The sequence below is a fragment of the Marmota flaviventris genome, chromosome 17 (genome assembly GCF_047511675.1).
Source record: "Marmota flaviventris isolate mMarFla1 chromosome 17, mMarFla1.hap1, whole genome shotgun sequence".
Lineage (NCBI taxonomy): Eukaryota > Metazoa > Chordata > Mammalia > Rodentia > Sciuridae > Marmota > Marmota flaviventris.
Genome location: NC_092514.1, coordinates 61,273,270 through 61,285,938, shown reverse-complemented (window position 1 = coordinate 61,285,938; position 12,669 = coordinate 61,273,270). Strand labels below are relative to the sequence as shown.

The window sequence follows — 12,669 nt, the reverse complement described above, 5'->3', positions numbered from 1 at the left end:
TGCTGTCCACCCAGCTGCTGTGGGTCCAGCTGCTGCCAGCCCTGCTGCCCCCCAACTTGCTGTGAAACCACCTGCTGCAATCCAACCTGTGTGGTCAGCTGCTGCAGCACACCCTGCTGTGAGCCCAGCTGCTGTAAGCCTTGCTGCTGCCCCAATTGCTGCCTCACTCCCTGCTGCCAACCCTGCTGTTGCCAGCCCTATTGTCCCCCAACTTGCTGTGAAACCACCTGCTGCAAGACCACCTGCTGCAAACCAGCCTATGGGCCCAGCTGCTGTGAGCCTTGCTGCTGCCCCAGTTGCTGCATCATTCCCTGCTGCCAGCCCTGCTGCTGCCAGCCCTACTGCTCATGATCAGCTACCCAAAACCAATGCCTGCACAAACTCCTTCCAATCTGCTTGCCTTACCTGTACAAATTCTCTTCCTATCTTGCCTGAAAACCAGCATACTGTCACAAGAAATTCTGTCCATCCTTCCCCATATAAGACCTGTGACTCACCTCAAGGGAGTGCAGAACACTTTGTTCTCATCCTCTTCTTCCTTACCTTGTGCACCTTGGATCAGTTTCACAGTTCCTTATGGGAAGGTGTGCTCTTGGCTGAAATTTTGAGACAAAGTTCTTAACCTATCCATCTAAAGAACTTAGGAACACATTTATTCAGAAAAATTTCCTAGCTGCACACAACTGTCCCTTCATCTTCATAGTCTTGATTTCTTTTGCATTTTTTCTCCATATTCCTATATGCTACTTTTTCCTGTCATCATCAACTTCATTTCCCTCCCTCGGTACAACTGTCCATCATAAATTCTTAATAAATGCTGAATCTTAATTCACTTCGTATTCTCTGTGTTTATTTTACTGTGTTAAGAACCCCTGATGCGAGAATCACATGCGTAATGAATTTTTAAATGCAAAATATGCTATTATTGACTTACATTTTGTACCACAGATCTCTAGAAGATGCTCATCTTGCATAATTGAATTGGCATATCTATTGATTGGCAGTTCCCTACTTCCACCCACCCCAGCCTCTGGAATCCATGAATCTATTCTTTTATCATAGTTGATCTATTTTACATACCTCACATGGGTAGAATCCTGCAGTGTTCATCCTTCTGAACTTGGCTTAGTTCATGGAAGAAAGAAGGCTAAGGGTCATCCAAGTTAGTACAAAAGAGGGGAATTTCCTTCTCTTTTAAACCTAAATAGTATTCCAGTTTTCTGCCATATTCTCTAGATCCATTCCTCTATCCATGGATATTTGTTTTGCTTCCACAGCCTGGCTGTTGTTCCCAGTGCTGTCTTGAACATGATAGTGCTGATATCTCTTCAAGTTTCTGATGCCATTCTTTCCCCTATCCACCCAAAGGTGGGATTGATGGATTGTGTGGTATTTCTATGTCTGATTTTTTTCAGGAAATTTCACACTGGGCCAAGGAAATGAACAGACACTTCTCAGAAGAGGATATACAATCAATCAACAAATATACAAAAAAAAAATGTTCAACATCTCTAGCAATCAGAGAAATGCAAATCACCACTCTAAGATTTCATCTCACTCCAGTCCAAACAACAATAATTGTTGGCAAGGATGTGGGGGAAAGGGCACACTCATACATTGTTGGTGGGACTGCAAATTGGTGCAGCCAATATGGAAAGCACTATGGAGAATCCTTGAAATACTGGGAGTGGAACCACCATTTGACCCAGCTATCCCATTCCTCCATCTATACCCAAAGGACTTAAAAACAGCATATTACAAGGACACAACCACATCAATGTTTATAGCAGCATAATTTACAACAGCTAAACTATGGAATCAACCTAGATGTCCTTCAGTAGATGAATGGATTTTAAAAATGTGGTATATATACACAATGGAATATTATTCAGCATTTGCAGGTAAATGGATGCAGTTGGAGAATATAATGCTAAGTGAAGTTAGCCAATCCAAAAAAAAAAAAAAAACCCAAAAGCCAAATGTTTTCTCTGATTTAAGGAGGCTAATTCATAATGTGGTTGGGGTGTGAGTCATGGGAGGTTTAAATGAACTCTGGATAGGGCAAAGGAGAGGGAGGGGAAGGGAGGAGGGAATGGGGGTAAGAAGGATGGTGGAATGAGATGGACATCATTACCCTAAGTACATGTATGAACACACAAATGGTGTGACTCTACTTTGTGTACAACCAGAGATATGAAAAATTGTGCTCTATACATGTGATATGAATTGTAATGCATTCTACTGTCACATATAACACATTAAAATAAAAAACAACACAACAAAAAAGATACTCACCAAGACACACTGTAATTAAAATGTCTAATATACAGACCAAGGATAGAGCAGCAGAACCGCAGTTCACATTTTAAGATAAGCCAATTAGACTTTCCACTCATTTGGCAGCCCAGACTGCAAAATCCAAGAGGGCTTGGAATATTTACCAAGTTCTGAAAGATAATGAGTGGCAACCAAGATAGTTATATCCAGCAAACCATATCATTCAGCATTGAAGATAGAAAAAAAAAAAAAGAGAAAGAAACCCTTCCATGATAAACAGAAACTAAAAGAATCCATTACCACTAAGCTACTACAGAACATAATAATGACAGATTATATATAGAAGCAATGAAAAAGAAATATCAGAGCCAACAAATGGATGATTCTCACTAGAATAATACTAGTAAAGGAGAATCAAGACTAAAGTAAACATTAGTAATAAATCAACATGTCAGGAAATAAAAATCATCTCTCTATAACACCACTGAATGGTCTCATTAAAAAGACATAGACACAAAAAGTCTTCATTAAAAGCACATAGATTGGAACAGTAGATTAAAAAAGAAAAGCCATCCATATGTTGTTTACTAGAGACTCACCTTAAAGATATCCACAAGATGATGCTGAAAGGACAGAAAAAGACGTAAGTCCAAAAGGAAGAGGAAGTAGCTACTGTCTCAAATCTGACAAAGTAGACCTCAAGCCAAAATTAACCTGAAGAAACAAAGAAGCACAATTTGTATTGGGTAAAAGAATTCTCCAACAACAAGATATAATGGGTGTAAATATTTATTCCCCAAATATCAATGCACCTATGTACATAAATTAAACGCTACTCAATGTATAGATTCTTTGAGACCATAATACAAGAATACTGGGTGGTTTCAAACCCTTCTCTCACCAATAGAACATACAGACATAAACTAAGTAAAGATTCTTCAGAAAATAAAATTTTAAAAAACTATTAATCCAAGGGAGCTAACAGACATCTATAAACTATTTCATCCGTTAGCAACCACATTCACTTTCTTCTCAACCACACATGGCACCATCTCTAAAATAGACCACATTTTGGGACAAGAAGTAAGTCTTAGTGAATAAAAGAAATAGAGATTATTCCTTCCATCCTATCAGATCATACCTGAATATAATTAGGAATCAATATCAAGACAAAAAATAGAAACTATTTTAACACATGAAGACTGGAAAATGTGCTTCCAATCAAGCATAGATCATAGAAGAAATCAGGTTAGAAAGCAAACAATGACTAAAAACAAATGAGAACAGTGATACACATTTCAAAATCATCAGAATAATATTAGGGCAGTTCTTAGAGGAAGGTTTATAGCATTGAGGGCCTACATTGAGCCGGGGTGGGCGGGGGGGACAGAAAGATCCCAAATAAAAAAAACTAATACTATACCTCAAGTCCCTAGAAGAAGAAAAACAATGCTAATCCAAAACCAGTAAAAGTCAGGATATAATTAAGATTAGAAATGAAATTGGGAATTAAAATAATCAATATAAAAATCAATGCAACTAGAAAATGTCTCTTTGAAAAGGTAGGGAAAATTGATAAACCCTTAATTAACCAAGCTAACCAAAAAGAGAGAAGACCCAAACCAACAAAATAGAAATGAGAAAGGAAATATCACCACAGACATTTCTGAAATCCAGGTTATCATTAGAAACTGTTTTGAAAAATTATACTCCAATAAACTGGAAAATCTAGAAGTTACTGACTTGTTTCTATATAGATATGATCTACCCAGACTGAAGCAACAGGACACAGAAAACCTAAACAGGTCAATACCGAGTACTGAGATGCAAGCAGCAATTAAAAGTCTTCCAACAAAGAAAAGCCCAGTACCAGATGGATTCTCAACTGAGTTCTACCAATCCTACAGAAAAAAAATAATTTTCTCAAATTTTTCCATGAAATAGAAAGGGAGATAACATTCCCAAATTCGTTCTATGAAGCCAGAATCACCCCAATACTCAAACCAGGAAAAAAAAAATCAAGAAAAGAAAACTACAGACCAATATCATAGATAAACATAGGTGTAAAATTTATTAATAAAATATTAGCAATCTGCCTTCAACCACACATGGCACCATCTCTAAAATAGACCACATTTAGGACAAGAAGTAAGCAATTAAGAAAATTGCTTACCATTATCACCAGGGTTTCATCTCAGGGTTGCAAGTTTGGTTGAACATATAAAAATCAATAAATGTAACACATCACATAAATAGAATTAAGGACAAAAATGACATAATCATCTCAATAGATGCAGAAAAATCCTTGCTATATCCAGCACCCATGAATATTAAAAATGCTGAAGAAACTAACGATAGAAGAAACTTTCTTTGTTATCACACAGGTTATATAGATTAAACCAATTCTAACATCATAAAGAATGGAGAACAGCCTGAAAGCATTTCCTCTAAACTCGGGAACAAGGCAAGGATATCCACTCTCACCACTCCTGTTTAATACAATTCTTCACACTCTAGCCACTATTCCTGCTATCCCACTCCTTGGTATTTATCCAGAAGAACTAACATCAACATACTATACTGATACATGCCTATCAATATGTAGAGCAGTGAAACTCACAATTGCCAAGCTATACAACCATCCCAGATGCCCATCAACAATCAAACAGATACAGAAAATGTCATAAATGTATGTACCATGGAATTACCAAATAAATGTATGTACCATGGAATATTGTGCAGTGTAATAAAGAAAAATTATGCCATTTGCTGGTAAATGGATGCAAATGGGAAAAAAACATTTGCATCCAGAAAGTCAAAGGTTGAATGTTTTATCTCACATGTGAAAGTGAGAGAGAAATAAGGAATTTTATCAAAGGGGGGATCCTACGGAAATAGAAAAGAAGATCAGTGGAGTAGAGGAAGGGCATTGGGGAAGATGGAGGTGAAGTGGAAAAGGGGAAGGACTGGGGAATGAAGTTGACCAAAATATGCACATGAATTAAAATACTAAGAGAAAATTCTACTTTATGTATGTAAATAGAACACTCATCAAAAAAAAAAAACAGTAATTAAATAGAAGGAAAACAAGTAGAGAAAAAGAGTAAGGGATGAAAAGTGGAAGTGGTGGGGATTGAAATGGAGCAAATTACATTACATGCGTGTATGAATATGTCGAACTGAACCCCACAATTATAAATAACTATCATGCACTAATGAAAGCATTCAAAAAAGAAACAGATTAAACACTTAAATTCAAAACACATCATATTTTGAAAACAACTTCTTCCTTAACAAATACAAACCAATGTAGAAAATAATATAAACAAAAATGAGGAAAAGGGCTACTGATTGGTCCAAACTTTGGAGGCCACATGGATACAAGAGCCCAATTAGAAGGACTCATCATATTGTGCAAACTCACTCACCTGTGAACAGGATCCCACCCTCCACAGCTCACACCATGGCTCGCTCCTGCTGCTCCCCTTGCAGCAAGCCTACCTGCTGCAGGACCACCTGTTACAAGACCACCTGCTGGAAACCATCCTGCTGTCCACCCAGCTGCTGTGGGTCCAGCTGCAGGGGCAAAACCACCTGTGAGTCCAGCTGCTGCTGGCCATGCTGTCCCTCAACTTGCTGTGAAACCACTTGCTGCAAGACCAGCTGCTGCAAACCAACCTGTGTGGTCAGCTGCTGCAGCACACCCTGCTGTAAGCCCAGCTGCTGTGAGCCTTGCTGCTGCCCCAATTGCTGCATCTTGCCCTGCTGCCAGCCCTACTGCCCTCCTACTTGCTCTCAAACCACCTGCTGCAGGACCACCTGCTCCAAAAAGTCCCATGTGACCCCCTGCTGCAGCACACCCTGCTGCCAACCCTGCTGCTCTCCAACTTGCTGTGAAATCACCTGCTGCAAGACCACCTGCTGGAAACCAGCCTGTGTCATCAGTTGCTGCAGCACACCCTGCTGTCCACCCAGCTGCTGTGGGTCTAGCTGCTGCCAGCCCCGTTGTCCCCCAACTTGTTCTGAAACCACCTGCTGCAGGACCTCCTGCTGCAAACCAACCTGTGTGGTCAGCTGCTGCAGCACACCCTGCTGTGATCCCAGCTGCTGCCTCAGTTGCTGCATCATCCCCTGCTGCCAGCCCTGCTGCCCTCCAGCTTGCTCTAAAACCACATGCTGTAGGACCTGCTCCAAGCAAACCTGTGTGACCCACTGCTGCAGCACACCCTGCTGCAAGCCCTGTTGCTGTGTGTCCAATTGCTGCTAGCTTTGCTGCTCGTGATCACTCCTCAAAGAACTGACGTCTGCACAAAATCCTAACATGTGCCCCCACTTATTGCACAATTCTCTTCCTACCTTTGTGAAGACCATCATGCTGCCACTAGATACTCTATGCATCATCCCCCATATAAGACCCTGTGAATCACCTACAAGGAGTGCAGACTACTCCACCCTCATCCTCTTCTTCCTTAGGTTTCATGCATCTTGTGCCATCTTCAGAGATTCTAGATGGGGAGGGATGGTCTTGCCTGAAATTCTCAGACTAAGATCTTTACCTTCTGTCTAATGAATGTAGGACCACACTTCTTCAGAAGAATTTCATAGCTATATGCAAATGCTCCTTCATCTTTACAGTCATGATTACTTTTGCATTGTCCTCCAGATTCTTATCTGCCATTTTTCCCTGTCACTGTCACCTTCATTTCCCTCCCTATGTTCAGCCATCCTTCATAAATGCTTAATAAATTCTGGACTTTAATTCATTCCATATTGTCTGTCTGTATTTTCCTGTGCTAAGAACCCCTGACTTGAAGATCACATGCTTAACAGGTTTTTAAGTGCAAATACATTGTCATGGTATCCTCCTCTGAAATACAAACTCTTAGAAGTTCTTCATCTTAAATAATTGAAATGGCATACCAAAAGCCAGGTGTGGTGGTAACATCAGTAATTCCAGTGACTTGGAGACTGAGGCAGGTGGATTGCAAGTTCAAGGCCAGCCTCAACAAGTTAGCAAGACCTTAAACAACTTAGTTAAGACGCTATCTCCAAATAAAAAAATAAAAATGACTGAAGATGTGGCTCAGTGATAAAACACCCCTAGATCAATATCAATACCAAAAAACTAAAAACATTAAAAGGCATACCTATTGATTTTCAACTCCTTACTTCCACCTACCTCCAGTCTTTGGAAACCATCTCTCTGTTCTTTCTTTGCCTGAGTTCCACTGTTTGAAATGCCTCATATACATGAAATCATTTAGTGTTGTTCCTTTTGTGACTTATTTAGTTAATTTAGGAGAAAGGATTATGGTTCAATGATGTAGGTACAGGAGACAGAATTTCCTTTTCTGAATACTATTCCATTGTAGGTTTTCTGGCAAATTCCCATGAGGCATTCATCCAACAGACATTGGATTTCTTCCACAGCATGGCTGTTGTTCGTAGTACTGCCATAAATGTAAGAAATGCTGATAGTTCTTCAAGAATCTGATTTAATTCTTTTACCTAAACACTGGAGATGGGGTTGCTGAATAGAGTAATATTTCTATGTTTAATTTTAGGAGTTTCCTAAAATGTCCAACAACATTAGACATTCCCTCCAGGATAGCAGGATTCCAATTTCTCCAATACTTGTTAATACACTTACTGTATTGGGAATGTTCTATAATAGCCAGATACACTATTCCATCTGTGCAATGATTGCAATGGGAGAATAATGACATTGCTGACCAGCATCTCATGCAAACAGGCAGAATACTTGGTCTTGGCTAAAGAACTGGAAGATCAAAGAACAATGTCTCTCCCCAGTTCCATGTTCAGCTGGACAGGGTCAACATTTCCAGTTCTCCCCTGCCCAGGCTTCTGAACTTTCATGGCACACCACAACACTACCTTTAAAAAAATACAAATTTGTTTTCATTAAATCCTCAGCCAGGCTAGAAGAAATGCTGCTAGTCTTGTGGCCAATTTTTCTCTTTGAGGTGCCTTTGCAATAAATGAACTCTACTTCTATTAATGTCACCTTGAAAATTCCACATCCCATCTGGAATGTGGAAGCTGAGTGATCAACTCCATGTGGGATGTCTTCAATCAGTTTGTGCAAACTTTCATTGGGTTCCTCCCTGACATAACATTTAGAGCCCATTAGGATATAATTGGAGCTCATAAAAGTCTAATTATGTTTATTGACATGTTGGTCTTTCTACTTCAATACCTTTGAGCTTCTAAATTCACAACTGTGTTCAAAGAGTCAAAAGGGTTCTCATGTTTCATGTGTTATTTTATCAGGTGTTAATCTGATGCCACCAGCTTCTTGACTATTTCCCAATGACACTTTCCCCCAGATTTTCAGTAGGTTGCATTGATGCTTGCATATCCTGCAAATAAGTTTCTGTTCTTATCATTTGAGTTGAAGACCAAAGGCTCTGTTTCATTTGAATTCATCAGAAAAAATATAATATTGGTGTAGAAATGAGTAATATCAATTTTTAATATATTGGACTGGACATTGTTCACATGTTTCCAGTTACATAATGAAACTCAACAACTATTGTACAAGGGTCTCCTTAGAATTCTTACCCATGTTGTATGTTTCAGAAAGGAACCCTTGGAGTTTCCCAGTGTACTAACTAAAAAAGAATACTGCAACACCGTAAGAGCACTGCTGGTGTATGTTGAGGGCAGGAGAGTGCTTTTGAAAGTCCAGGACATGGAGCCATGTCAAGAGAAACTGGGTCACAAGAGGATGGAAAATCTCAGCTTTTTTGGAGCTGACTTGATTAGAGAAGGTGAAGGAAATACACTGAGAACAGAAGGATAAAGGTTTAAAATGCAAAGCAGAATGTATTTTGATAAGGGTAGAATTGAGTCAAGACCAGTCCCACGTGGGTCTGGCCATGACAACTTTGGACCATTTTTGAAAATGCAAGAGTGGGTGTAGCACCCTTGCATTTCCAAAAATGTAATGTCACATAACTGGAAAAGAGAGAATAATCATAATATTGCTTCACCTGATAAAGAAAAAGCATTCTGTGAATATCATCAAATTTTCAATACCCAACACCTTAATAAATGAGGGATGAAAGATTCTCCACACTGCTGCTGATACAGTTCCAACTTACCCACCAGGCAGGGTGCCAATCCCTGAAACACAAGCTTTCCGAATAGAAAGTTACTGTTCACCAGCAGTTAAGCCCATGATGTCAGACAAGTCATTTAAGGGATTTATTGGGAGCTGCCACACAGGAATGAACACGGACCCTTCGCCTTGAGCAACAGAGGTGTGTGGGACTGGCTTTGGCTCACAGCAGAGAGCAGGTATATCCCACCTCTGCTAGGCAGAGGAATGATGCTCTTGGAGTGGGCATCACCCAATGAGACTGGGCTACACCCCCCTGAAACCCAATCCCTTGCCTCATTTGGGTTGAACTTTCTGGAATGTCTTTTTCCCCCAATAAATAGAGGATTTTCCGGTGGCTCACTCTCTCTTTCCAACGTACCCTTAAGGTGGAGAGCCATCCCTGATCCCTGCAAGCAAAAGGTATTTTTGTGTGTTGCGTGCTTCTTTAACTGTTTTCTTAGTTATTGTGGTAGCCAGATTTTGTGAACCCAGCATAGGTCGCCAGCCCGGTTAGTTGGAGATAAGGATTGTTAATGTCATTAGAAGCAGGTCACTAGAACGATGTGCATCTGGATAACTATAGAGGGTGTATTCAAACTCATGCAAATTTCATTACTCTCATGAAGAGAACCTATAGAAAGGATGAGGAGGATCAAGGATAATGGGGAAAGAAGATAAGAAAGAAATGGACAGAAAGAAAAGAGGGGAGACAGAAAACAAAATGGAGACAGAAGGGAAGAAAGAAAGACAGAGAAAGATCCCTGACCAAGATCATTGTCTGTGCTGGTTACCCAGGTTAGGACTAGAGTCATCTGCTCATCTTGGTTTGCCTGAGTCTGCAAGACTCCTGTGGCAGAAAGTCCCACAGGCTCATCATGATGAGCCCTCAGGACTTGATAAAACAGGACATATGGCCACCCAGAGATCCATCCATATCTGGCTCGTTCCCAAGTACTGCTTCTGCTTCTACCCTCACTCTCTGGTTTTGCTCTGCTGTGGAAGACCACATGGCAAACATCCTCTTACAATGTGCCTTGAGTAAACCTGAAACACCCAGGTAGAAGCCTTGGTACACAGACAGATGTGTTTACTACTCCTGACTCAGGATCCTCTGGGTAAACATGGGCTTTTCTTCCCTGTGAACACAACAGCATCATGCTCCTCCGACAGATGTTTCCTAATCTGAATACAGACACAGGAACAAAGCTCCAGAGGACCAACTGCCCTGACCCTCCCAGGGCATCAGTAGCCACCACATGATCAGAATGATGATCAGAGCAGCAAGGATACTAATGAGGTGACTGTCTTTCTTTCATCTGGAAATAGTTCCTGTGAGTTATGCCCTCTTAAGAAACAGATTAAACACTTACATTCACCACACTCATCACATTTGCATAACAAATTCTTCCTAGGCAAACACAAACTGAATATGGAAAATAACATGAACCACAAGATGGCAAAGGACTGCTGATTGGTGCAAACGTTGGAAGCCCCAAGGATAAAAGAGCCCAACTGCAAGGAGTCCTCATATTGCACGAATTCACTCACCTGTGAACAGGATCCCACCCTCCACAGCTCACACCATGGCCCGCTCCTGCTGCTCCTCTTGCTGCAAGCCTACCTGCTGCAAGACCATCGGCTGGAAACCAGCCTGTGGGACCAGCTGTGGCAGCACATCCTGCCGTCCACCTAGAAGCTGTGGGTCCAGCTCTTGTGGGAAAACCAGCAGTGGGTCCAGCTGCTGCCAGCCAAGCTGTCCCCCAACTTGCTATGAAACCACCTGCTGTAAGCCAGCCTGTGTGGTCAGCTGCTGCAGCACACCCTGCTGTGAGCCCAGCTGCTGTGAGCCTTGCTGCTGCATCATTCCCTGCTGCCAGCCCTGCTGCTATGTGTTCACCTGCTGCCAGCCAGGCTGCTGCCAGCCCTGCTGCCCTCCTACTTGCTCTCAAACCACCTGCTATAAAACCACCTGCTCTAAAAAAACCCATGTGACCCGCTGCTGCAGCACACCCTGCTGCCAGCCCTGCTTCTGTGTGTGCAGCTGCTGCAAACCTTGCTGCTCGTGATCAACTCCCTAAAGACCAGCATCTATCTGCACAAACTCCTCTCAACCTATTTGCCTTATCTACACCAATTCTCTTCCTACCTGGGCTGAAGATCATCAAGATGTCACCCATGTAAAAATTTGTGAATCACCTCCAGGGAGTGCGGACCACTCCACACCTGTCTTCTTCTTCCTTCGTCCTTGTGCACCTTATGCCTGCTGCATAGGTCCTTGTTGGCGAGGTGTGATCTTGGCTGAAATTATGAAGCCAATATCTTTACCACTCCATCTAAAGCACACAGGAACGGGCTTCAGAGTTTCACAGGTGTATGCAAATGCTTCTTTATCTTTGGAGTCATGATTTCTTTTGCATTGTCTTTCATTCTTCTATATACTGGTTTCTCCTGTCATAGTCACCTTCAGTTGCCTCACTAGGTACAGCCAAATTCTGTAAATTCTTAATAAAAACTGGACCTTTATTCATTCCATGTTGTTTCTCTTTATTTGCCTGTGCTAAGAAACTCTGAAGTGAAATAGATGCTTAATAGATTTTTAAATGCAAAATACATTGTTACCATATCCCACTCTATACCACAGATCCTAGAAGTGGTTCATCTTCCATAATTGAAATGACATACAAACTTAAATGCAAGTCCCTACTTCCTTCTACCCCAGCCTCTGGAATCCACCACTTTATTCTTTCCTACCTGAGTTGACCTATTTTATCTACTGCATATGGGTAGAACCCACAGTGTTTGTCTTTCTGCACTTAGGGTTAGAGAGAAGCCTAAATTTCTCCCATGTAAGCACACAGGGGAGTATTTCCTTCCCTTTTAATCTTGGACAGTATTCCATTGTAGATTGTCACCACATTCACTAGATCCATTCCTTTATCAATGGATATTTATTTTGCTTCCACAGCTGGACTGTTGTTCATAGTCCTGCCTTGAACACCAAAATGCTGATAGCTCTTCGTGTTTCTGATCCCATTATTTCCTCTAAACACCCCACAGTACTGGATCATAGGGTATTTCCATGTCTGATTTTGTGGAGAAACTCCATTACTGATTTCCATGGCTCATGTAACCCTTGACATTCCCTCCAGGGAAGCAGTGTTCCAATTTCTCTCCATCCTTGACAAACCCTTCATTTACTCGGTACTTTCTAGAATAGCCAGACACAATAATCCAATACTGCAATGATGGTGATGATAGAATGATATGCC

At 41.2% G+C, this 12,669-nt stretch overlaps 1 protein-coding gene across 1 annotated transcript; it reads left to right on the top strand.

The window, feature by feature from the left end:
- The first annotated feature begins 5,740 nt into the window (after window positions 1-5,740).
- Window positions 5,741-11,466, top strand: LOC114101903 (keratin-associated protein 9-1-like). The gene is made up of 2 exons (XM_027947053.2): window positions 5,741-6,455; window positions 10,976-11,466. The coding sequence occupies exons 1-2, from the start codon at window positions 5,741-5,743 to the stop codon at window positions 11,464-11,466; spliced, it is 1,206 nt and encodes a 401-aa protein (XP_027802854.2).
- Window positions 11,467-12,669: the final 1,203 nt, after the last annotated feature.